General features: G+C 42.1%; 1 protein-coding gene across 4 annotated transcripts in view; it reads right to left on the bottom strand.

The window, feature by feature from the left end:
• The window catches only part of LOC129866860 (synembryn-B-like), a 30,241-nt gene extending 13,276 nt beyond the window's left edge, over window positions 1-16,965 (bottom strand). The window contains exons 1-9 of one of the 4 annotated variants that reach the window (XM_055939848.1): window positions 16,873-16,965; window positions 16,582-16,690; window positions 13,618-15,443; window positions 12,815-12,862; window positions 12,086-12,706; window positions 10,030-10,124; window positions 9,210-9,360; window positions 8,294-8,392; window positions 4,521-4,665 (exon numbers count right to left, since the gene is read on the bottom strand). In XM_055939848.1, coding sequence (XP_055795823.1) covers window positions 4,521-4,665; window positions 8,294-8,392; window positions 9,210-9,360; window positions 10,030-10,124; window positions 12,086-12,706; window positions 12,815-12,862; window positions 13,618-13,797 — 1,339 coding nt within the window. In that variant the 5' untranslated portion in view covers window positions 13,798-15,443; window positions 16,582-16,690; window positions 16,873-16,965. Of the gene's footprint in view, window positions 1-4,520; window positions 4,666-8,293; window positions 8,393-9,209; window positions 9,361-10,029; window positions 10,125-12,085; window positions 12,707-12,814; window positions 12,863-13,617; window positions 15,444-16,581 lie in introns of all 4 variants that reach the window. The other 3 variants (XM_055939847.1, XM_055939846.1, XM_055939849.1) reach the window with 3 other exon arrangements.
• Window positions 16,966-25,830: the final 8,865 nt, after the last annotated feature.

Here is a 25,830-nt window from a genome sequence, read left to right as displayed (position 1 = left end):
TGTAATCGCTGCCAAAGGGGCTTCAACAAAGTAAAGGATCTGAATGCTTATCCAAATGTGATATTTCAGTTTTGATTTTTATTACATTTGTAATTTTTTTTGTTGAAAACCCTGTTTCTGCTTTGTCATTATGAGGTATTGTGTGTAGATTGAGGGGGAAAAAACAATATAATCCATTTTAGAATAAGGCTGTAACATAACAAAATGTGGAAAAAGTCAAAGGGTCTGAATACTTTCCGAATTCACTGTATATCTGAGAGATAAGAAAGATCAGGAAAAATGTGTTATTATTATGTTATTTTTTACATGTCTGTAACCCCTTATTTTTGGCACTAAACAGTCTCCACAGTACCAGTCAAAAGTTAGAATACCTACTCATTCAAGGGGTTTTATTTATTTGTACTATTTTCTACATTGTAGAATAATGTTGAAGACATTAAAACTATGAAATAACATATGGAATAATGTAGTAACCAAAAAATATTGGATTAGATTTTAAATTCTTCAAAGTAGCCACTCGTTGCCTTGATGACAGCTTTGCACACTCTTGGGATTCTCTCAACCAGCTTCACCTGGAATGCTTTTCCAACAGTTTTGAAGGAGTTCCCACATATGCTGAGCACTTGTTGGCTGCTTTTCCTTTACTCTGCTTTCCAACTCATCCCAAACCATTTCAATTGGATTGAGGTCGGGTGATTGTGGAGGCCAGGTCATGTGATGCAGCACTCCATCCCTCTCCTTCTTGGTCAAATAGCCCTTACACAGCCTGGAGGTGTGTCGGGTCATTGTCCTGTTGAAAAACAAATGAGTGGGACTAAGCACAAACCAGATGGAATGGCGTCTTGCTGTGGTAGCCATGCTGGTTAAGTGTGAATTGAATTCTAAATAAAAATCAGACAATTTCACCAGCAAAGCACCTCTAGACAATCACTCCTCCATGCTTCACGGTGGGAACCACACGTGGAGATCATCCGTTCACCTACTCTGCGTCTCACAAAGAGACAGCAATTCGAACCAAAAATCTAGACCAAAAGGACAGATTTCCACCGGTCTAATGTCCATTGCTCGTGTTTCTTGGCCCATGCAAGTCTCTTCTTCTTATTGGTGTCCTTTAGTAGTGGTTTCTTTGCAGCAATTCGACCATGAAGGCCTGATTCACGCAGTCTCCTCTGAACAGTTGATGTTGAGATGTGTCTGTTACTTGAACTCTGTGAAGCATTTATTTGGGCTGCGATTTCTGAGGCTAGACACTCTAATGAACTTATCCTCTGCAGCAGAGGTAACTCTGGGTCTTCCTTTCCTGTGGTGATCCTCATGAGAGCCAGCTTCATCATAGTGCTTGATGGTTTTTGCAACTGCACTTGAAGAAATATTCAAAGTTCTTGAAATTTTCCGTATTTACTGACCTTCATGTCTTAAAGTAATGATGGACTGTCGTTTCTCTTTGCTTATTTGTGCACGACCGGCTCAAAAAAAATCGGTAAATTTTCTTTTTCTTTTTAAGTAGAGACTCAGAGCTACAAAATGGTATATCATACACTACAGTTGGTGAACAATGGGAAAGTTATTCTGCTTTGAAAGTTAATTAACTTTTAAACTCACTTTTGAGAAAATGGCCTTTGACTGTTTTGTTACTACTATTGGAGAGCCCTTCTTTGTCTACACCCATTCAGCATCGTTCACACCCTCTTAAGCTTTAGCCACACCCATCTCTTTAAGGGTGGATCCGAAAGTACTAACAGCAGCAGTCAAGCATCCAAGCTAACTTGCTAGCTACTTCCAGACATCTAAGTGAGAGAGAACAGCTCACTGAACATTACTCACCCTAGCAGAGCTGGTTAGGCTGTTATGTTATCCAGAGCGCTGGGGACTGCAACTGTGCTGTCAGATTGTCCGTTCTTAAGTTCAGAACGTTTCGCGTTGAGCAGGGTTGATCCGAACATTCTGACCTCACAACAGCGGTCAAGCACCCAAGCTAACTGGCTAACTTGCAAGCTACTTCCAGACACATAACTAGAGAACACCCCACTCTGACCATTTTACTCACCCTAGCAGAGCTGGGTAGGCTGTTTTCATGTTATTAAGAACACTGTGCTGCTGGCAACAATTCAACTACGCTTTTTTGCTGACATTTACTGACACCGGTCATATTCAACGGGTGTTGAGCGTTTGTAAATTCATCAGTTATTCAGTGCTCTGTGCCACACTCAGACTAGAGTGCTCTGAAATCGGAGTAGATGGCCAGACTGAATTTAAGAACACACCCGAAATGGTTACTTGCATAGTGGAGTCTTTTATTAAGACATGTAGCTAGCACGCTAGCTTGGTAATGAACCATAATCCCTACTCATGACATTACTACCCTGCATGAATCTGCAGGTAGCTAACCAACCAGGTTCAATGTTAGCTAGCTAACCTTAGTCTATAGCTAGCTAAGTAAATGGCTCTGAGATACAAAAAATAAGGTCATACACGTAACATTAGCTAGCTAACGAGCCAGCCAGCTAACTTTACATAGCTAGCTAGCTAGGTAAACAATGAACCATAATCACAACTCATGACGTTACTACCCTGCATGAATCTGCAGGTAGCTAACCAATCAATGTTAGCTAGCTAACATTAGGCTATAGCTAGCCAGGCAAATGTCTCTGTTAAAATTAGAAACGTGTAATATCTGAAAACGTAGCTAGCTAGACTATCTTAGCCCTATACATCATTCATGGTTGGACGCGTCTCCTGTCAGATGCCATCGTTGCCCTTAGTTTGAAGATGTAATCCGGAGACAGGTATTTTCTCCCATCTCCTTTGCTATCATACTCAAATTCCACTGATTTCAGTCCTCCAGAATGTGGTGAGCAACACTTATGCAGTTTTAATACAAGATACATGTTTTTTTTAAAGCCGTGTTAGACAGGATTACCTAGACATACTGACATACTAGACATAGCTCAAATAGACAAAAGCATGCTATATGGCAGACCAATCCAAAATCATCTCTCGGCATGTCCAGCCCACTCATCTCAGCCAATCATGGCTAGCGGGAAGGTTGCTCACTTTTTCTGTGTCTAAACCAACTAGGCTCGTAAATTAACAATTGTATTAGTATTTACAGATGGCATACAGGTTTGTTATTAAGGCACATGAAAGTTCACAAGTTTGAGAAGGCATTCCTGGCAAAAAAAAATACACATTTTGATAATAAAAAAAATGACGTTCAAACAATTCTCCTGTGAAGTAGTGACCCGCGACATATGCCTATTTTCCTGAAACGGGTCACATTTGAGCTGTTCTTGTCATAATATGGACTTGGTCTTTTACCAAATAGTGCTATCTTCTGTATACACCCCTACCTTGTCACAACAACTGATTGGCTCAAATGCATTAAGGAAAGAAATTCCACAAATTAAGGCACATCTGTTAATTGAAATGCATTCCAGGTGACTACCTCATGAAGCTGCTTGAAAGAATGCCAAGAGTGTGCAAAGCTGTCATCAAGGCAAATAGTGGCTACTTCGAAAAATCTCAAATATAAAATATATTTGGATTTGTTTAACACTTTTTTGGTTACTACATGATTCCATGTGTTATTTCATAGTTTTGATGTCTAAACTGTTATTCTACAATGTAGAAAATAGTAAAATAAAGAAACCCCTTGAATGAGTAAGTGTGTCCAAACTTTTGACTGGTACTGTATACTTACATTCATTCTTTCAACTGGTACCAGGGGACATTCAGATGAGTCTTGTGAGGCCTGTAGGCGTCCTAGAGCATAACAACCGACATGTACGTCTCACCTTCCCATAGAGGTGTCATAAATAGCTTATAGGCCAAACCGTTTGGACCCTACAGACAATTTTGTGAAAAGACCAATTTGTGGGATGTCCATGGTCTAACAAACACCGCATTCAATGTAGGATAGCCAGCTATCGATAGCAAGGATAGCCAGCCAGATATCACTAGCCAGGATAGTCGGCTATAGCTAGCCAGCTATCGCTAGCCAGGATAGCCAGCTATCGCTAGCCAGGATAGCCAGCTATCGCTAGCCAGGATAATTGAGGCCACATACTGCACTTTCTCCGCCACCCCATTCAGTTAAATCAACAGCCTACCTGTTGGTTAATTGTTGTAGCCTACTCCTTCTCATTTTTGCTAACTTTTAATTCCGTTATTTTATTCCATCATGCATTGCATTAAGTGAACAGTCACTCCACTTGCTACACATTAAGCATCTTTGCCGCTTTGATTGGCCAACATAAACAACAAGCTACACATTTACGGTGTGCACGTCATAAAACTATGACGTTTGTCGTTTTCTTAAATGATTCATTTTAAAATGTAATGGTATATCCCTGTATGTAACATTAATATTTTAATTTAGAAAAAACCTTTTCAGTGTTAAAATAGGTAAATCATTATTATATATTTTTTATTCTGCAAAAATGAATGAAAAAAGTCCGTTCGGCTATTCGAATAACCGTGCACATCCCTATCATACAGCCTGCTCAGTGTCTCTCTCTCACCACTCTCTTTGCAGAGGACGAAGAGGAACTCTGCAGCGCTCTGCTTCACGCCCATGTCCACGTGGGTCATGAGGCGCACCAGCTTGTTCCTAACGGTGGACCCTATTTCCGGCCTGACCTTGACCTCCTTCAGCGGGGGCAGTACCTGGAGACAAATACAGCCAACGGGGGCAGAGCCACAGTGAAAATGAACACTGTAGTACACTAGACTAGTGAACTGAGTGATCAGGCCAGCTAATGATCCATCTGCCACTGCTGGAGGATATGTTAGAAGAAATGTAATCTAGACAGATTTTGTAAGATATGTTGTAAGATAAGTGAAATAAATACACTGAACAAAAATATAAATGCAACAATTTCACTGGGCTACAGTTCATATAAGGAAATCAGTTAATTTAAATAAATTCATTAGGCCCTAATCTATAGATTTCACATGACTGGGAATACAGATATGCATCTGTTGGTCACAGATACCTATAAAAAAAAAGGTAGGGACATGGATCAGAAAACCAGTCAGTATCTGGTGTGACCAACATTTGCCTCATGCAGCACATCTCTTTCACATAGAGTTGATCAGTCTGTTGATTGCTGGATATTGGAGGGAACTGGAACACGATGTCATACACGTCGATCCAGAGCATCCCAAACAGGCTCAATGGGTGACATGTCTGATGAATATGTTGTGAATCTGATGCAGCTGAAGAGCTACTGGCCCCATACCCGGGAAAGCACCAAACAGACAGAGACGTTGGACCATCGAAGAGGCGCAAATATGATGAGAACTACATTGATTTGGGGTTCACTTATATTGAGAGTAGTGCCTTTCCTCAGCAACAGTGTGTTATATGTGCAAAAGTACTCTCACAACTCAATGAAACCTTCACTCTTGCACAGACATTTAGAACGAAACATGTCAATTTGAAAAATAAGCCACTAGAGTTTGAGCGAGAATTAAGACGACTTTCGAGTAGTAAGACATGTATAAAAGCAACACATACCATTAATAAGAAGGGGCTAAAAGCATCTTATATGGTGAGTTACTGAGTGGCTATGACAGGCAAGCCCCATACTAATGTGAAGGACTTAATTCTTCCTGCTGCCGCAAATATGGCTGGGACAATGCTGGGGGAAAAGGCACAAAAAAAACTATACAGACAATGCCTTCAAACACTGTTTCACGACACATCAGTGACATGGCAGGAGATGTTTTAAAACAATTACTGCTTTGCATACAAGCCAGTGAATTCTATGCGTTACAGCTGGATGAGTCAACAGACGTGGTGGGCCTGGCACAGCTCCTGGTACAGTTGAAGTCAGAAGTTTACATACACCTTAGCTAAATACATTTAAGCTCAGTTTCACAATTCCTGACATTTAATCCTCGTAAAAATTCCCTGTCTTAGGATCACCACTTTATTTTAAGAATGTGAAATGTCAGAATAATAGTAGAGAGAATGATTTATTTCAGCTTTTATCTCTTTCATCACATTCCCAGTGGGTCAGAAGTTTACATGCACTCAATTAGTATTTGGTAGCATTGCCTTTAAATTGCTTAACTTGGGTCAAACGTTTTGGGTAGCCTTCCACAATAAGTTGGGTGAATTTTGTCCCATTCCTCCTGACAGAGCTGGTGTAACTGAGTCAAGTTTGTAGGCCTCCTTGCTCCAGCTTTAACTTCCTGACTGATGTCTTGAGATGTTGCTTCAATATATCCACATCATTTTCTATTTTGTGAAGTGCACCAGTTCCTCCCGCAGCAAAGCTCCACAGCATGATGCTGCCAACCCTGTGCTTCACCCCCGTGGTTGGGATGGTGTTCTGCGGCTTGCAAGTCTCCCCCTTTTTCCTTAAAACATAACAATGGTCATTATGGCCAAACAGTTCTATTTTTGTTTCATCAGACCAGAGGACATTTCTCCAAAAAGGACAATCTTTGTCCTCATGTGCAGTTGCAAACCGTAGTCTGGCTTTTTTATGGCGGTTTTGGAGCAGTGGCTTCTTCCTTGCTGAGCGGCCTTTCATGTTATGTCGATATAGGACTCGCTTTACTGTGGATATAGATACTTTTGTACCTGTTCCCTCCAGCATCTTCACAAGGTCCTTTGCTGTTGTTCTGGGATTGATTTGAACTTTTCGCACCAAAGTATGTTCATCTCTAGGAGACAGAACACGTCTCCTTCCTGAGCGGTATGACGGCTGCGTGGTCGCATGGTGTTTATACTTGCGTACTATTGTTTGTACAGATGAATGTGGTACCTTCAGGCGTTTGAAAATTGCTACCAAGGATGGACCAGACTTGTGGAGGTCTACAACTTGTGGAGGTCTTGGCTAATTTCTTTTGATTTTCCCATGATGTCAAGCAAAGAGGCACTGAGTTTGAAGCTAGGCCTTGAAATACATCAACAGGTACACCTCCAATTGACTCAAATTATGTCAATTAGCCTATCAGAAGTTTCTAAAGCCATGACATTTTCCAAGCTGTTTAAAGACACAGTCAACTTAGTGTATGTAAACTTCTGACCCACTGGAATTGTGATAGTGAATTATAAGTGAAATAATCTGTCTGTAAACAATTGTTGGAAAAATGACTTGTGTCATGCACAAAGTAGATGTTCTAACCGACTTGCCAAAACTATAGTTTGTTAACAAGAAACTTGTGGAGTGGTAGAAAAACTTGTTTTAATGACTCCAACCTAAGTGTATGTCAACTTCCAACTTCAACTGTACCTATGTGAGAGTGGATTCTCAACCCCCACTAGCATGAAAACTAAATACAGGCACAGACTGTGTGTGGAAAAGGATTTAAGACTGAGACTCTCTCCAGTACAACATTGCAGTTATGTGCACCCTTTCAAGCACACCCTTCTATTTAACCTGTAGTGAGTTATTCACAATTTCTGATGAACAAATAAGGGTATATATGCAAGATGGCTCAATAAAGAGGGAAATTATTGATTATTATTATTTGTGCCATGGTCCTTTAAGAGCTCTTTGTCACTTCCCACCAGCCGGGTTGTGACAAAAATTCACACTCATTCTTATGTTTAATAAAGGTATCATATAGTGTGTGTGTGGCAGACTCACAATGATGGCAAAAAAACAACATTTGAGAGTGTGATGGAGGTTGTATGTTTGAAGGGGTACGGGACTATAAAAAGTTTGGGAACCACTGCTATAAAACAACGTTGGAGGCGGCTTATGGATGGTAGAGAAATGAACATTACATTCTCTGTCCAACAGCTCTGTTGGACATTCCTTCAGTCACCATGCCAATTGCATACTCTCTCAACTTTAGACATCTACGGCATTGAGTTGTGTGACAAAACTGCACATTCTAGAGTGGCCTTTTATTGTCCCCAGCACAAGGTGCACCTGTGTAATGATCATGCTGTTTAATTAGCTTCTTGATATGCCACACCTGTCAGGTGGATGGATTATCTTGACAAAGGAGAGACGCTCACTAACAAGCAGGTAAACAAATTTGTGCAAATAATCTGAGAGAAATGTGCTTTTTGTGGGTATGGAACATTTCTGGGATCTTTTATTTCAGCTCATGAAACCGACACTTTACATGTTGCATTTAGATTTTTGTTCTGTATATATGTATTTCACACTGATGAAGTAGTTTCACTAATTCTGAAGATCTTAATTTTGCATCACTTTTTATGTATAAGCACAAAATGTCACAAAAAGTACAGGATAGATTAGAACATGCCCATAAAGTGTATGTTCAAACTCTATGTTCAAAGGCCCCTCTAGCTCCAGCACCCTACCTGTGTCTTGATGTATCTGCGGATCTCCCTGTGGTACCTGGAGCCCTCGGTCAGCAGGCTGAGCACTGGGGTCAGCCCCTCTTTGTAGTTGGCACCCTGCTTGGAATGAGACACACATGAGGCGAGTGACGACAGGCATGCCCACAGAGGCACTGTAGCAGTTGGATTGTGGACCATTAGCAAAATAACTATTCAGGAATGTATTAGTAATTACATTTCTATGTTGTGTGGACAGCTTCTAATAGGATGGCCAGGATTTCCACATCATTTCATTGGCTTGTTCAGTAGAGAATGACGTTACTACATAAACAGCCATATGAATTTCTGAATGGCCTCTAACAGTTAGATAGTCAGTTCCTTAAATGGTGGGTGAGAAGCCACTGATGGACTGCGTCATTGAGGTTAATTCTACTTTGGCTTGAAACATTGTTTTGTTTAACTTGTTGGTCAAGAGGAAATGCAAAAGTGTTGGCATGGTTTGTAATAGCAGCCACGGAGATCAAGCAATCAGTTTGAAGAAAGACGCAGAATCGGCAAGGCTTGGTTTGTAGATAAGTGATTCTGTGTAGTCTGATATCTCAAACACACACAATGGGGCGAATCCTAACTTCCACTGAAGTCAAATTTTCACTTACACGTGCATTGATGTCAGTGAGAGACATTTAAGTTATTTAACAGATGCTCTTTTCCAGAGCGGCTTACAGGAGCAATTAGGGTTAAGTGCTTTGCACAAGGGCACAGACAGATTTGTTACCTAGTCAGCTCGGGAATTTGAACCAGCAACCTTTCAGTTACTGGCCCAATGCTCTTAACCACTAGGCTACCTGCCGCCTCAGTGAAAATGTAAGTGACTTTAAGTGAACATTTGACTTAAGTGGAGGGATTCGCCCAATGTCTCTGGTCCACCAGTTCTTACCTTGTCTATCCTCTTCTCCATAAAGTCCAGTAGCACCTGCACAGCGTCCATGTTTTTCCCGCTGTACTCCTCCTGGCCCCCCTGGACCGGCAAGTCAATCAGCACATCCAGACATGACACTGGCAGGTTACTCAGCAGGTTGATGGCGTGGCTGGAGGAGAAGAAGGAAGACATGAGGAAAAATAATGAGAAAGGACAGTGGTTAAGTTGTTGGTTATAGCATGTAGGAAGGATTAACAAATGATAAATATGGTTTCGTTCTTAAGAATAGGCTACATCCATGTCATTGTTTTCTTCCAATCATGAAACTTTTTAAAGACTACTTGTTTGTTAAAAGCATTTCATCTAGCATGAAGACACGTTTGGGTAGTTATCCCTCTTATTGTTGTGTTTGCGTCAAGACCACAGGGCATTCCATCAGTCTAAACAGACAAAGACCTAAGGTCTACTTTGGATTCTGGACAATGGGCTAACCTCGTGACCAGAGGCACACAACAACATAATCCATAGGACCACAGGGAGTATTATCAATCACTTTTACATGACACATTCTTTACATTCTCGCATGTCCTTCAAAAGAAAGCTTTGTAGTTCATTCGCATCAATGAGATGTCCAGAAAAGACATACTGCCATATGACTTCTAAAAACAGTCTTGGCTTAAAGTTTTAACTTTCTCATGAGCTGGATGCTGTCACTGTTGACTAAAGAGAGTAATCATTGGATGGTGATTAATTCACACAAACCAAATGATGAATGTGTACTTTCAGGATGCAGTTTTGCCCTGTTATGTGGAGAGCAGTGAGGAGAAGGGTTGCCAACCTGTGTGCTTCCTCTGTTTTGTCCTCTGTCTGAGTCTTTAGCATCAATAGATGGCGCATGATGGCGGTGACAAGGCGGAGCTGGTGGTCACCACCCTATCAAATGAAGGATGTAAATCAAATCAAATTTTATTGGTCACATACACATTAAGGAAGCATTTCATTGCTTCAAACAAAAGGATGGGAGGGACTAAGCAGGTAGGGGTAAGAAGGATCAAATTAGCTATGGAAGAACCGGGAAGGGGAGGCGGTCATGTCAACAAAAAACACATAGGAAGACATTGGTCATAGCTCATAACCTGTATCATTTAGGTAACATTTATTATGCCAATATAGGGGTAAAAAAAATAAAAATATTAATTAAAAGACAGAGAGCAAGAGAAAGGAGAAAGCGGGAGGGACTGTAACTGAGAGATTGAGGAAAGATGAGAGGAATTATGGATTTCCGGACCTGGAAGTCAGACCTAAGAGCTGTGACTCACTGAGCACAGGCTTTCCATTCCATGCAAATGACCATGTGGGATTGACTCATGAGATAAACACAGGGATTTTCTGATCAACGCCACAGATTATCCATTATATTGACCATATACTCAAGTGGCCGCTCTGACAATGAAAAGAAATGGAAGGTAGTCGGGAGGAGGCAAGATCAGGTGGAGCCATTCTAGCCAATGAGAGGGCAGATACGTGTGTGAACAACAGGCACACATTTTCTCAATGTTGCCGGGATGTCACGTGTTCCTACTTATATCAGTACACTCGTAACAACCTAAGCGTTACAACATGCGTAGCAAATAAGCCATATATTCTTTTGTTAACCAAATTCGACACTCATTGACCTCCATACAAAAACTCCTCGCTTGGTGAGCAAAAAAACGAAACAAAAACGCCACCTGCTGCAGAAGACAGATTTTGGTCCCAGTTATCCCTCTAGCTTCGCCTTTTCCTCTCTGCCAACGATAGGATGGGAGGGACTCAACAAGATGTCAGCTACAATGGTGAGAGGCAAGGGTGACCAGTCCCAATCATGAAAATCCACAGGGTAGCCTAGTGGTTAGAGCGTTGGACTAGTAACCGAAAGGTTGCAAGTTCAAATCCCCGAGCTGACAAGGTACAAATCTGTCGTTCTGCCCCTGAACAGGCAGTTAACCCACTGTTCCTGGACGTCATTGAAAATAAGAATGTGTTCTTAACTGACTTGCCTAGTTAAATAAAGGCAAAAAAAAAAAAACATCTCACAACTAACGTGGAGAAAAACATATTTGGACCAATAGCACTTTGAGGCACAATACGAGCCAGTAGTTAAAGCAGGCAGCTCTCCTGACCAGCCTGAATTAGAGAACTCTTTGCAAATCAATAAATATCAATGACACTTTGTGCGTACATTCTGTACCGGATCCGACAGATTAATATATTTGATTTAGCAGCGGGATGTGCCCCTCTGCTTCATGATGTGATGCTGTGACATTATAGGCTGAGCGAGCTTTGAGGGGAGTGAGCAACATACGATTATTTCATTAACTCCCCCTGGCTAATCAAGAAAGCTGTAAAGGTGCCAAAGGAGCTTAAGCGAGGTCAGATAGCTGATAAACCTCTTATTGCTGCACAGGCTTAGTTAAGGCTTTCTATTTAAGGGATGTCACTCAATAAAAGGCAAGTGTCTTGCTGTTAAACTATCTGTAAATAATAGCCTTCAACCAAAGCATGCAAAGTTTGGTGACTTCAATGCTGAATTCAACATATGCAAGGAGATGCAAAGAATGTATGTTTATGCAGTAACTCTAAACGCTGTGTGATGCTGTGACACTATAGGCTGTGCTCATGGCTGCAGCATCTAGCCCTCTTTGAGCTCTGAATAATAATAATAATAAATGCCATTTAGCAGATACTTTTATCCAAAGCGACTTACAGTCGTGTGCACACCTTCAACTGAGTCATACAGGACCACGTGACTGCCATGTTACAAGTACAGCATACCTATCCTCTTTAAAAAGGAGAAAACTCCAAAAGGAGAAAAACATTCTGTAACAGACAGAGGGTGTAACAGTGTAACTCACCTCATCGCTAGTGTCAGACAGCGTGAGGTTGAACAAGGCTTTCAGGGCCTCCATGGCCCTCTCGTTGTCTTCAGCAGGGATAGGCAAGGCCTGGAGGCCTGGATGGGCCACCTCGTAGGGGCCCACCCAGCGTAGGTCCAGGGTACGCTCCAGCACCTCTGTGAGGAGCCCCACGGCATGCAGCTCCCTCTGGAGGCCCCCCCTGACGTCTGGCCGCAGAGCCGAGAGCAGGAAGAGCAGGCGCAGGGAGAACAGGCCCACCTCGTGACACCCGGCACGGGCGGCGTGCAGGCGGGCACACAGACCACGTGCCAGCTGCACTTCGGCACCCACCTGCTGTGCTGCCACGCTGTTAAACACCACGTTACACAGGCACTTAAGGGCCTCCACCACCACTCTCTCTTCCTCCTCTGTCTGGGCATCCTCTTGCAGACTGTCACCTCCCTCCTCTCCCGCCTGCAGCCGAGCCAGCCCGGCCAGGACCAGCATGCCCTCCCGGGTGCCCACAGGGCCCAGGACCCGCTTGTCCCGGGACAGGATGCGAAGGGTCTCCAGGCAGGTGCTCTGGCAGCAGGACCCAACCTGCCTCCCCAGCACAGTCAGCAGACCCTGACACAGCCTCTGCACAGTGAGAGAAGGTTGGTTCATCATAAAACACACAGGGGGCAGAAGCATTATCTAGGCTATAAGTGAAAGTGAAGCACCAGACAAGGCAGAGTGTTTACTTACACTTCGTAGGTCCTCCTCTTTTGGGTCAAAGGTGAATGTGCGACTATTCTGAAAAAGATAGTATACATTAGTCTTGCTGAAACAAAGTCAGTGTTCCTGGCAGGTCTCCCTCGCTGTGTACCATGTCAGTTACGTCAGCAAAGTTAAGTACTAATGAGAGAAAAGTCAAATGCATATGCTAAATATGCTTTGTCACCTTCATCTGTGAATGAATAAAATATTCTCAGAAATGTTATATAGAATTAATTTGTTTCTATGATACAGTAAATAGCTTGTGCAGACAGATTATACGTATGAGTGCATTAGATAGGATATACGAGTGTAATGCAAAGTATATCGCCATTAGGCTCTGGTCTGGTTATCAGTGACAGCAGCTAACGACGTTAGCTAGCAAACTTACCTAGCTAGCTAGCTCAAGTTACAGCAGGAAGTGCAGCAATAGCTATCACCAAATGGGAGCTAGCTAGAATTGTTCATTATATACGCATGCTGTCATTGTATGCATAGCTAACTACAGTACATGATTAGAAAGTTATACCATACAATGTTTGGCCACAACACTAGCTAACGTTACCTAGCTAGCAACCCAGCTAGCCAGGATGAAAATATGCTTCCTGCAACACAGCAATAGGTTTTAAACTCGATGATGCCTTTCAAAATGAAAGGGGAAATGCAAGTTCTAGATATACATAGTTTTAGTACTGATTTTAGCAGCTATGATTATGTAAACGTTTTTAGATGGCTGGCGAGCTAGCTAATAACTTTGTTTTGGTTGACGTCAAAGCGAGGAGAATTACACCCACCTCTCCGTTGTACTGGTGCAAAAGCCTTTTAATTTCCTCTTCATTGTTAGTCTCGAGCTGAGACAAGATACTGTTTAAATCCATTCTTAAAATATGTCGATAACAATTCAAGAATTGTAACGTTAGAGTACGTTTCTGAATAATTTGCAGCACCCTATTTGTTTTGTATTCGTCTGACATACAGTACACAGCTGGTTCCGGCTATACACCCTTCTTCCTTGTTTCAACTTTCACCAGTAACGTCACAATCTCATCGAAAACGTGCGAGCACAGCGTGCAAGGTCGGTAATTCGCCTATAGTCCCCCAAAAGTGGACTCGTTATAATACTTATACAACTTGGCATTCAAACAGAATTGGTTCCAATCGTCTTTCCAACATTAATTTTTTTCACATAATGAATTTTACAAATACTTTAAATAAAGTATGTGTTTGGTGTAGGCTTACCTTGGCGTTAGGTTTTGCTAACCGTTTAATTCTCTCTCAGACAAGGTAAGGTTTATCAATATATACGCATCAATTTACTCTTAAAAATCCAAAATGATAATTTGCAACAGAGAAGACCTCAGCAAGACTACAAATGACAGCAGGAAGCTCCTGCGCTTCATATTTTATTTTATTTAACTAGGTAAGTCAGTTAAGAACAAATTCTTATTTACAGTGACGGCCTACCAAAACCCAAAAGGCCTCTCCTGCGGGGACGGGGGATTACAAATAAAAATATAGGACAAAACACACATCACAAGGAGACACGACAACACCACATAAAGAGAGACCTAAGACAACAACATTGCATGGCAGCAACACATGACAACATAGCATGGTCGCATGGTGGCGAAGTAATTACAATATAGCAATTGAACACTGGAATGGTAGGTGTGCAGAGGATGAATGTGCAAGTAGAGATACTGGGGTGCAAAGGAGCAAGATAAATAAATAAATACAGTATGGGGATGAGGTAGATAGATGGGCTATGTACAGGTGCAGTGATCTGCTCTGGCAGCTGGTGCTTAAAGCTAGTGAGGGAGATATGAGTCTCCAGCTTCAGTGATTTTTGCATTTCGTTCCAGTCATTGGCAGCAGAGAACTGGAAGGAAAGGCGACCAAAGGAGGAATTGGCTTTGGGGGTGACCAGTGAGATATACCTGCTGGAGCGCGAGCTACGAGTGGGTGCTGTTATGGTGACCAGTGAGCTGAGATAAGGCAGGGCTTTACCTAGCAGAGACTTGTAGATAACCTGTGCCAGTGGGTTTGGCAATGAGTATGAAGCGAGGGCCAACCAATGAGAGCGTACAGGTCGCAGTGGTGGGTAGTGTATGGGGCTTTGGTGACAAAACAGATGGCACTGTGATAGACTGCCTCCAATTTGTTGAGTAGAGTGTTGGAGGCTATTTTATAGATGACATCGCCGAAGTCGAGGATCGGTAGGATGGTCAGTTTTACGAGGGTATGTCTGGCAGCATGAGTGAAGGATGCTTTGTTGCGATATAGGAAGCCGATTCTTGGATCTGTTGCGGATATACAGCTGATTCTCCTGTATAACCTTCAACTGTGCTAATGTTTCCTCAAGATGCACCTCAGTGAGAACATTCTGCAACTATGGAGACAGCAGCCTCCTACATTCTTCAGCGGCCGAGAGGCCTGGAACTTCACCGTCTGCTATGGTGGATCTGTCTGGATCTTCCTCTTCTGCCATGGTGGATGTGTCTGGATCTTCCTCTTCTGAAATGGTGGATGAACTACCTTTCCTGGTAAATAGAGGGGCATTTCTTTTCCCAATGGAAAATAGCAACTGCAGTGTTGTCACTGGGTTTCCGGTTCCGCCCGTCTGAAAGACAAGAAAATAGTTAATTTTACTAGCTAGCTAGTTTGATTACTAAAATGGTAAGATCTATATTTAAATATCATAACCCACAGACTTGACTATAGTAAGAGTAAAATAGAATGGGCTTTGTTCTATCTGCACATCTAAAACCCTACTATGTGGATGGGACATTTCTACTGGGATGGAGGAATTATCTGGAATGCTCAACTTGGTAATCAGGACAGTCTAGGGTACTATTTGCCTCAAGAGGTAAAGTATTGTGATGAGCTATATGACTACTTATGATTCTAATTCTCAAGAGGAAAGTTAAAAACCTCAGCCTTGAGGTCACTGAGGAGGACCAACAGTGGTAAGGGGGTCGTCTGAAAGGGACTGACATGCAGGGATGGAAGATAAGGATTTTGGGCACTTGCCAGCAGAACACGATTTATACTAGCCCTAGTAACATTCAGGTCGTAAATCTGTGGCATGCGATGTAGGTAAAGGCAAAATTTCGCTGCTGTGTCAGGCTAGTTTGGCACATCTTCTACTAGCCCAGTTGGAAAAATACTATCCTCGGACTAGCTTAATTTCCATCCCTGCTGACATGTCTAACTAACTTCACAGGTCATTTGATTAGTCATTTACAACAAATGAACTCGTGAAACAAAGCCGTTACTGTGTTTTGTAAGGGGAAAACATTGAGCTCAAAAGTCCTTTTTGTGCTAGCTAGATAATGTAGCTAACAAGCCAAGCAAGGTCCCTAACTAGTTATCCCACCATGCAATATTTAGCTAGCTAGTTAACATTAGCTCACCGTTAGTGTAGTCAGGCTTTTCTAAGTGGCGACATGCAAGCTAACCAACCAACTACCAAGTCTGACTATACGAACGGTGAGTTAACGTTAACTAGCTAGCTAAATATACCTTTCCTGTTGTGTTAATACAAGCTAGCAGGTCACCACGTGAAAAAGTATGGCTACACAAACCGTGACTTAACGGTAGCCTATACTGGTTTTCTTTTTACTTGTAAGGAAGGTAACATTAATTGTACACGTAACTACAGTCGGTGGCCATCTAGCTTATTTTCATAAGCACCTAGCTAACCATAGATCTTTGACCTAACCAAAATAGCTTGTTAGCAGCAAGCAAATAGGGCTTACCTTACCACACAGCTCTCGCTTACAGAGGTCGGAAAACGATCAAATGCACATGTGTGCTTATCGGAGTAGTTGTTGCAATCCGGTATATAGCACAGAACCATTCTTGCTTCTGATCGATAGAGAGACCTAAGTTTAGCTAATTCAAAAAATTATAGTAATAAAAAAATGCTACGATAGGTCATTTGAAAGATGCTACACAACAATACACACAAGAAATACACAATATCAATTATTTAAACGAGAAACTACAAAAAGGCTATAATATCTACTAGTTATTCAATTTGACTTTACTTGCTAGGTTCCTTGCTACTTGTTGCTGAGAGTTTGCGTGGAGAAATTTAGGTTTTTCCCACCCTGCAACACTGCCTTGAGTGATGACGTAAAAGCTTGTGACAGGATGTGTAGTTCATTTTGGGGGGGTATTTACGTGCGAATATATTGACAAAAGTTTCCTTGTCCGAGAGAGATTTATGTGATTATCAAAACGTCAAACCATGGTAAACCTACACGAAACACAGACCTTATATGAAGTCGTTCTAAAATACCCTATGGAAAAATGAAGGATGGAAAAACGATTGGAACCATTTCCATGTTTGACAGCTAGGTTTTATGGGTATTATGACTCATACTGTGGTTCTCAATTATTGCGGCATTCAAAACAACTGGGAACTCGGAAATCTCCAACTTATAACTTCAGTGCGTTCAAGACAACTCGGGAATCCAAGTCGGCAACTCTGCATCTTCCTAGATCACTGATGTCATGATTTGACCTTGTTTTTTCAGAGTTCCCAGTTGTCTTGTAAGCACCATATGTGAGCAATGATGTACAGAAAAAGTGTGTCAATATTTGTCATTTTAATGGGGTTCTATATTCAGTCTTTGTCTTTCTAATCATACATCATATCATACATCATAGATGTAGATATGAAAAGGTATACGCACGCGCTTGTCATCATGATATTGGTTCATTGGGATCAGCATTAGGGACTGATCGAAATTTACAGAATGATTACCAAGAGGAACATTTTTGCTTTGTTATTATGTGGTATTGTGTGTAGATTGAGGAACAAAAACTATAATACATTTTAGAATGAGGCTGTAACGTAACAATATGTGGAAAAAGTCAAGGGGTCTGAATACTTTCCGAATTAACTGTATATCCATAGATTTGTCTGTCAATTCCTCCACCCACCATGCCCTCTTTACATGGCCTACCTTCGTGTCAGTGAAGGGTTGTTAAGTTAAAACCAAGACTCGAATTGAGGAGGTATGAAAGGGTATGCCATAGGCCTAACTTTTATTCAAGAAAATGGCTAAAAGCACAGGCCTACCTATCAGGAATCAAGGTAAGACCCAAGTGCAGACTGTGTGAAGTAACAATATTTATTGTAACGACAGGGGCAGGCAAACGACAGGTCAAGGCAGGCAGGGGTCGGTAATCCAGAGTAGAGGCCAAGGTACCGGACAGCAGGCATTCTCAGGTCAGGGACAGGCAGAGTTCAGTAATCCAGATGTGGAGCAAAGGTACAGGACAGCAGGCATTCTCAGGTCAGGGACAGGCAGAGTTCAGTAATCCAGATGTGGAGCAAAGGTACAGGACGGTAGGCAGGCTCAGGCTCAGGGACAGGCAGAGTGTAGTAATCCAGAGGTGGAGCAAAGGTACAGGATGGCAGGCAGGCTCAGGGACAGGCAGAGTGGTCAGGCGGGTGGGTACAGAGTCAGTACAGGCAAGGGTCAAAAACCAGGAGGGCTGTGAAAAGACAGGCGCTGACAGAACAAATGCTGGTAAACTTGACAAACAAGACGAACTGGCACAGTCAAACAGAAAACACAGGCATAAATACTCAGCGGTTAAGTGAGGAAGATGGGCGACACCTGGAAGGGGTGGAGACAAGCACAAGGACAGGTGAAACAGATCAAGGCGTGACACTACCCATTGTTAGTTTAAGATTTTGGAGAAAATAAAATTGATTCAGTTATAAAAATTGATCTATAATAGCGTTTTGGTCCGCACTGATTTATGCTAGAAACAAGCTCTATAATACCCCGGGAAAGACGTGACTCCAATGGATATTGGGATATCATTGTTTAATTTCTTTGACATTGAGGCTGACTTTGCTTGGGAAGTAATCTAATTCTGTCACTATCAATTGATTAAGCTATTAACTTTCTGTGCAATAGAACATGTTTAAACCCAGATAGCTTTTAGGGAAACACTTGTGACCTTCTCTCATTGGGTTAAGCCACGGAAGAAGAGTAGCCAGCAGTTAAAGCTTACCATTTTTCTGCGTCTGTAAGCCTATTCTGTCTGGAGTGGAAAGCTAGGTTTAACTTTTGAAAGTACCATGCTCAGATTCCTAATGATTTCTCAGATGTAATTATATTCAAACAGGGACAGTTTCATTGCAAACAAGACACACTGATTTGGTATTGGAGAAACATGCTAAGACGAACACATAGGCCTATCTCTCTGTCCATTCCTAGCCTGTAATTTCAATATTTTGTGTCGTATTAAAAAAAGATTCAGATAATAAGTAAAAGTACATAGAATTGCATGAAATGCATGCATATCTAAGGCTCTGGTCTGTCCAAGAAGTGAGGGTAAACGGTAGACATGTTCTCTGCTAACCACTGTTTTAATTATTATTTTTGGTATAGATGAGGGTCACTTGTTTCGTTTTTTTAAGTGTTCAGGGATAATTTAGATAAAATATATTTTGCTGAAGGGAGTGCCATCCATTTTCATTTCAGAGGTTCTATTTTCTCCATGTAACCCTTATTATAAAAAAACGTTCACTCCCTTAGCTTTTGCCGAAGCTGCAGTTATTCTTCCTTAGGTCCACACAAAATCCTAAAACACGACAAGTAACAAAACAACGATACACAAACAATAAAACTAAAGAATAATTTGTGTAGATTGTGTGTGAGTGTTTCATTTCACAGTCCATATTGTTCATTAGATGTTGTTTTATTTTTATTTTTTAAGGTAATTTTTCTGTTTGCTTAAGTAATTGGAGATGGAAGGGAGTTCCATGCGATCATGGCTCTGTATAAAACTGTGCGTTGCAGTGAATTTGTTTTGGACTTGGACTGTGAAGAGACCCCTGGTGGCATATCTTGTGGGGTATGTATGTTTGTCTGAGCTGTATATTATTTGATTATCTAGACAATCTGGAATTTCCATCACAGTAATATTTCTCATAACTCGAAGAGAAGCAGTTCATCTCTTGTCAACCCTCAACCAGGAAAGACTGGCATGCATATTGTTGATTTTTGTTCCATATGTCAAATAAAATACAATTATATTTGTCACGTGCTTCGTAAACACTAGTTGTAGACTAACAGGGAAATGCTTACTTACGGACCCTTCCCAACAATAAATAGACAATGAGCAACGATAGCTTGGCTATATACATGGGGTACCAGTACCGAGTTGATGTGCAGGGGTATAAGGAAATTGAGGTAGAGACAGTACATATAGGTAGGGGTAAAGTGACTAGGCTACAGGATAGATAATAGACAGTAGCAGCAGTATATGTGATGAGTGTGTAAGTGTGTGTGTGGCAAATGTGTGCCTGTTTGTGCATGTTATGTGTTGAGTGTCAGTGTAAGTACACTACATGGCTAAAAGTATGTGGACACCTTCTTGTCGAACATCTCATTCCTAAATCATGGTTATTAATATGCGGTTGGTCCCCCCTTTGCTGCTATAACAGCCTCCACTCTGTTGGGAAGGCTTTCCACTAGATGTTGGAACATTGCTGCGGGGACTTGCTTCCATTCAGCTACAAGAGCATTAATGAGGTCAGCAGTGCTTCATTTGTAAATCGGGAGATGCCGGAACAAAATAAGTGAGCGGGGTGACCTGGGGAGCTCTGAGGTAGCGGAACGTATGAGGAATAAAATCACCTTTTTAATAAAGCATTGCATGTATATCATCACATTTGTGTAGTGGCATAGAGCATTTGAGTAGAGGCACTTACAAATGTTGCACACATGGGACATTTCGTTTTTGGCCTACGGTCTAGAAAATGTTTGGCCTTTTATAAACGAATTTCATGCAATTCTACATAATTTTACATGACTGGAGACTTGAGCATAATCTTTTTTAATGCCTCGTTCAAAACAACTGGGAACTTGGAGCTGGGAATTCTCTGACTTCCGACATCAGTGCGTTCAAGACAACTGGGTAATCAGGAAAAAATTAGCTCCGACTGGAAAAAATTCTTTTTGAAAGGTCATCCAACTCTGATTTCCAAGTGGGAACTGAAGTTCACTGACATCATGATTCGTCCTTGTTTGTTTTCCGAGTTCCCAGTTGTCTTGAAAGCACCATAAATCCCTCAAAAATGATGGAAATGACAGGCAGCTTTGACACTGACAAACTGATGATCTGAGATCAATTACAACAACCTTGTCTTAAATCCATCAATAGCCTAGACTTAGGTGTGTGGAGACACATATTGTATGTTACAATATGAGGAAAATATAGTCCTAAAAAGGCTTTCCCGTTTCACTGACTCACCCAATGATGCGCAGCTCACTCACTGGTGATGAACTATGCACTCTTGCCAAAACCCTCTTTCTTGTTACAATATTTGGAAGTTGATCAAATAGTTTGGTAGCCTACAGCTGACATTTTAGTCTTCTTTTTTCAGAAGGAGCCATTTGCTTTCCAACCTGTGTTTTCCCGCAATTGTAAGCTATTTTAAACATTGCGAAAGGCCAGTTTTGTCTGCATGCTGTTTGTTCACTGACAAATTTACCGCAAGTTCCCGACTGTAGGCTATGCCTTGTTAGTGGGCTACACTCCACAGCTAGGCTATTTTTATAATAAGCTATTTATCCTCTGTGGAAAAATAACCCTCTGTGACAGGATAATTAACTAAGAGGCAACTCGAATTAACTTTGATCGCGTTTGTTAGAAGTTTTACGTTGCAAAAAGTAACAATTATTTTTCATGCCACGAGAGGTACCAGCAGGATCCGGCTCAAATTAAGCACTGGAGGTCGGCACTGATGTTGGGCGATCAGGCCTGGTTCGCAGTCTGCATTCCAATTCATCCCAAAGGTGTTCAATGGGGTTGAGGTGAGGGTTCTGTGCAGACCAGTCAAGTTCTTACACACCGATATCGACAAACCATTTCTGAATGGATCTCGCTTTGTGCAGAGGGGCATTGTAATGCTGAAACAGGAAAGGGCCTTCCCAAACTGTTGCCACAAATTTGGAAGCACAGAATCGTATAGAATGTTATTGTACGCTGTAGTGTTAAGATTTCCCTCCACTGGAACTAAGGTGCCTAGCCCAAACCATGAAAAACAGCCACAGATCGTTATTCCTCCTCCACCAAACTGTACAGTTGGCACTATGCATTCAGGCAGGTAGCGTTCTCCTGGCAACCACCAAACCCAGAAACCCACTTCATGAAGTTCCTGACAAACAGTTTTTGTGCTGACGTTGCTTCCAGAGGCAGTTTGGAACCCGATAGTGAGTGTTGTAACCGAGGACAGGCGATTTTTCCACACTGCGCGCTTCAGCACTTGGCCGTCCTGTTCTGTGAGCTTGTGTGGCCTACCACTTTGCAGCTGAGCCATTGCTCCTAGACGTTTCCACTTCACAATAACAGCACTTACAGTTGACCGGGGCAGCTCTAGATGGTCAGAATTTTAACGGAATTACTTGTTGGAAAGGTGGCATCCTATGACGGTGCCACGTTGAAAGTCACTGAGCTCTTCAGTAAGGCCAATCTACTGCCAATGGAGATGTCTATGGAGATTGCATGGCTGTGTGCTCGATTTAATACACCTGTCAGCATCGGGTGTGGCTGAAATAGTCAAATCCACTAATTTGAAGGGGTTATGTAGTGTATGTGTGAGTGTGTGGGCAGAGGACAGTGTGTGTGCATAGAGTGCAAAAAGGGTCAATGCATATTGTCCGGGTAGCTATTTGTTTATGTGCAGGGGTACGATGGTAATTGATGTAGTTATGTGCATATACAGTCCATTCAGAAAGTACTCAGACCCCTTGACTTTTTCCACATTTTGTTAAGTTACAGCCTTATTCTAAAATTGATTGAATAGTTTTTCCCCCCTCATTAATCTACACAAAATACCCCATAATGACAAAGCAAAAACAGGTTTTTCAAAAATTTTGCACATAAACAAAACATTACGGAAAAATTACATTTACATAAGTATTCAGACCCTTTACTCAGTACTTTTTTGTAGCACCTTTGGCAGATTGGATGTGGAGTGTCGCTGCACAGCTATTTTCAGGTCTCTCTAGAGATGTTCGATCAGGTTCAAGTCCGGGCTCTAGCTGGGCCACTCAAGGACATTCAGAGACGTGTCCCAAAGCCACTCCTGCATCGTCTTGGCTGTGTGCTTAGGGTCATTGTCGATGGTGTCAGGTTTCCTCCAGACGTGACACTTGGCATTTAGGCCAAATAATTCAATCTTGGTTTCATCAAATCAAATTGTATTTGTCACATGCGCCGAATACAACAGGTGTAGACCTTAAAGTGAAATGCTTACTTACAAGCCATTAACCAACAATGCAGTTTTAAGAAAAATAAGTTTTAAGTAAAAAATATATAAGTAAAAAATATATAAGTTAAAAAAAATATATATATATATATACCTGACCAGAGTATTTTGTTTCTCATGGTCCTTTAGGGGCCTTTTGGCAAACTCCAAGCAGGCTGTCAGTGCCTTTTACTGAGGAGTAGCTTCCATCTGACCACTACCATAAAGGCCTGCTTGGTGGAGGGCTGCAGAGATGGTTGTCCTTCTGGAACGTTCTCCCATCTCCATAGAGGAAATCTGGAGCTCTGTCAGAGTGACCATCGAGTTTTTGGTCACCTCCCTGACCAAGGCCCTTCTCCCCCGATTGCTCAGTTTGGCCGGGTGGCCAGCTCTAGGAAGAATCTTGGTGGTTCCAAACATTCAATGCTGCGGACATATTTTGTGCCTCGACACAATCCTGTCTCGGAGCTCTACGGACTATTCCTTCAACCTCATGGCTTGGTTTTTGCTTTGACATGCACTGTCAACTGTGGGACCTTTATATAGCCTTTCCAAATCATGCCCAATCAATTGAATTTACCACCGGTGGACTCCAATCAAGTTGTAGAAGCATCTCAGGGATGATCAATGGAAACAGGATGCACCTGAGATCAATTTCGAGTCTCATAGCAAAGGGTCTGAATACTTATGTAAATAAGGTATTTCTGTTTTTTATTTTTAATAACTGTGCTAAAAATTAAAAATAAACCTGTTTTCATGTGTCGATTGATGATCATTTTTTTCTATTAAATCAATTTTACAATGAGGCTGTAACTTAACAAAATGTGGAAAAGTCAAGGGGTCTGAAAACTTTCCAAATGCACTGTAGGTAGGGGTAAAGTGGCTTGACAATAGGATAGATAATACGCAGTAGCAGCAACGTACGTGATGAGTCAAAAGGTTAAGGTCACAGGGGCTGTTCAGGGTCCAGTAGCAGAGAGAACAGTATGACCTGGGTGGCTGGAGTCTTTGACCATTTATAGGGCCTTCCACTGCCTGGTTTAGAAGTCCTGGATGACAGGGAGCTCGGCCCCAGTGATATACTGGGCCGTACCACTACACTCTGTAGCGCCTTGCAGTCGGATGCCAAGCAGTTGCCATACCAAGCGGTAATGCAGCCAGTCAAGATGCTCTCAATGGTGCATCTGTATTACTTTTTAAGGGTCTGAGGGCTCATGACAAATATTTTCAGCCTCCTGAGGGGGAAGGGGTGTTGTCGTGCCTTCTTCACGACTGTGTTGGTAAATGTGGACTATGTTAATTCCTCAGTGATGTGGACACAGAGGAACTTAAAGCTCTTAACCCTCTCCACTACAGCTGTCGATTTGGATGGAGGCGTACTCGGCCCTCCATTTTCTGTAGTCCATAATCAGCTCCTTTGTCTTGCTGACATCGTCATTGTTGATCAGGCCTACCACGTTGCGTCATCAGCAAACTTAATGATGGTATTGGGGTTGTGTGCAGCCACACAGTCGTGGGTGAACAGGGAGTACAGATGGGGACAAAGTACGCACCCCTGAGGGGCCCCTGTGTTGATGGTCAGTGTGGCAGATGTGTTGTTGCCTACCCTCACCACCTGGGGGCGGCCCGTCAGGAAGTCCAGGATCTAGGTACAGAGAGATTTATTCAGTCCTAGGGTCCTGAGCTTAGTGATGAGCTTGTAATCCGTGATAGTTTGCAAGCACTGCCACATCTGACATACATCAGAGCCGGCATAGTAGGATTCGATCGTATTATGTTTGATGGCTTGTCCGAGGTCAAAGTGGGATTTCTTTTAAGCATCCGGATTTGTGTCCCGCTCCTTGAAAGTGGCAGCTCTAGCCTTTAGCTCAGTGAGGATGTTGCCTGTAATCCATGGCTTCTGGTTGGGATATGTACATACGGTCACTGTGGGGACGACTTTGTCAATCCACTTATTAATGAAGCCGGTGACTGATGTGGTAAACTCTTCAAATGTGTTGGATGAATCCCAGAACATATTCCAGTCTTTTCTAGCGAAACAGTCCTGTAGCTTGAGCATTTGCTTCATTGGACCACTTCCGTATCGAGCGGGTCACTGATACTTCTTGTTTTAGTTTTTGTTTGTAAACAGAAGGATAAAGTTATGGTCAGATTTGCCAAAGGGAGGGTGAGGTAGACCCTTGTCTGTTGCGTTTTTGTGTTTGGAATAAAGGTGATCTAGAGTTTTTCCCCCTCTAGTTGAACAGGTGACATGCTGGTAAAAATGAGGTACTAACAGATTTCAGTGTCCCTGCATTAAAATCACCGGCCACGAGAAGCGCCGCTTCTGGATGTGAATTTTTGTTGTTTACTTATGGCCATGTACAGCTCGTTGGGTGCGGTCTTAGTGCCAGCATCGGTTTGTAGTGATAAATAGATAGCTACGAAAATATATAGATGAAAACTCTCTTGGTAGGTATATATAATATCTCATGATAAGCTGCAGACCATACTAACTCAGGTGAGCAAAAACTTGAGACTTCCTTAACATTAGAGATTGCGCACCAGCTGCTGTTAACAAGGAGACACCCCCCCCCCCCCCCCCGTTAGTCTTACCCAAAGCTGTTGTCTGGACTAGACAAGACATTGAGAAACCCGCAAGATACAGTTGAAGTAGAAAGTTTATATACACCTTAGTCAAATACATTTAATCCTAGTAAAAATTCCCTGTTTTAGGTCAGTTAGG

This window comes from Salvelinus fontinalis, chromosome 12 (assembly GCF_029448725.1).
Source record: "Salvelinus fontinalis isolate EN_2023a chromosome 12, ASM2944872v1, whole genome shotgun sequence".
In the NCBI taxonomy this organism is placed as follows: domain Eukaryota; kingdom Metazoa; phylum Chordata; class Actinopteri; order Salmoniformes; family Salmonidae; genus Salvelinus; species Salvelinus fontinalis.
The sequence above is the reverse complement of the archived record's forward strand: the minus strand, read 5'-3'. Positions and strand labels throughout refer to the sequence as shown.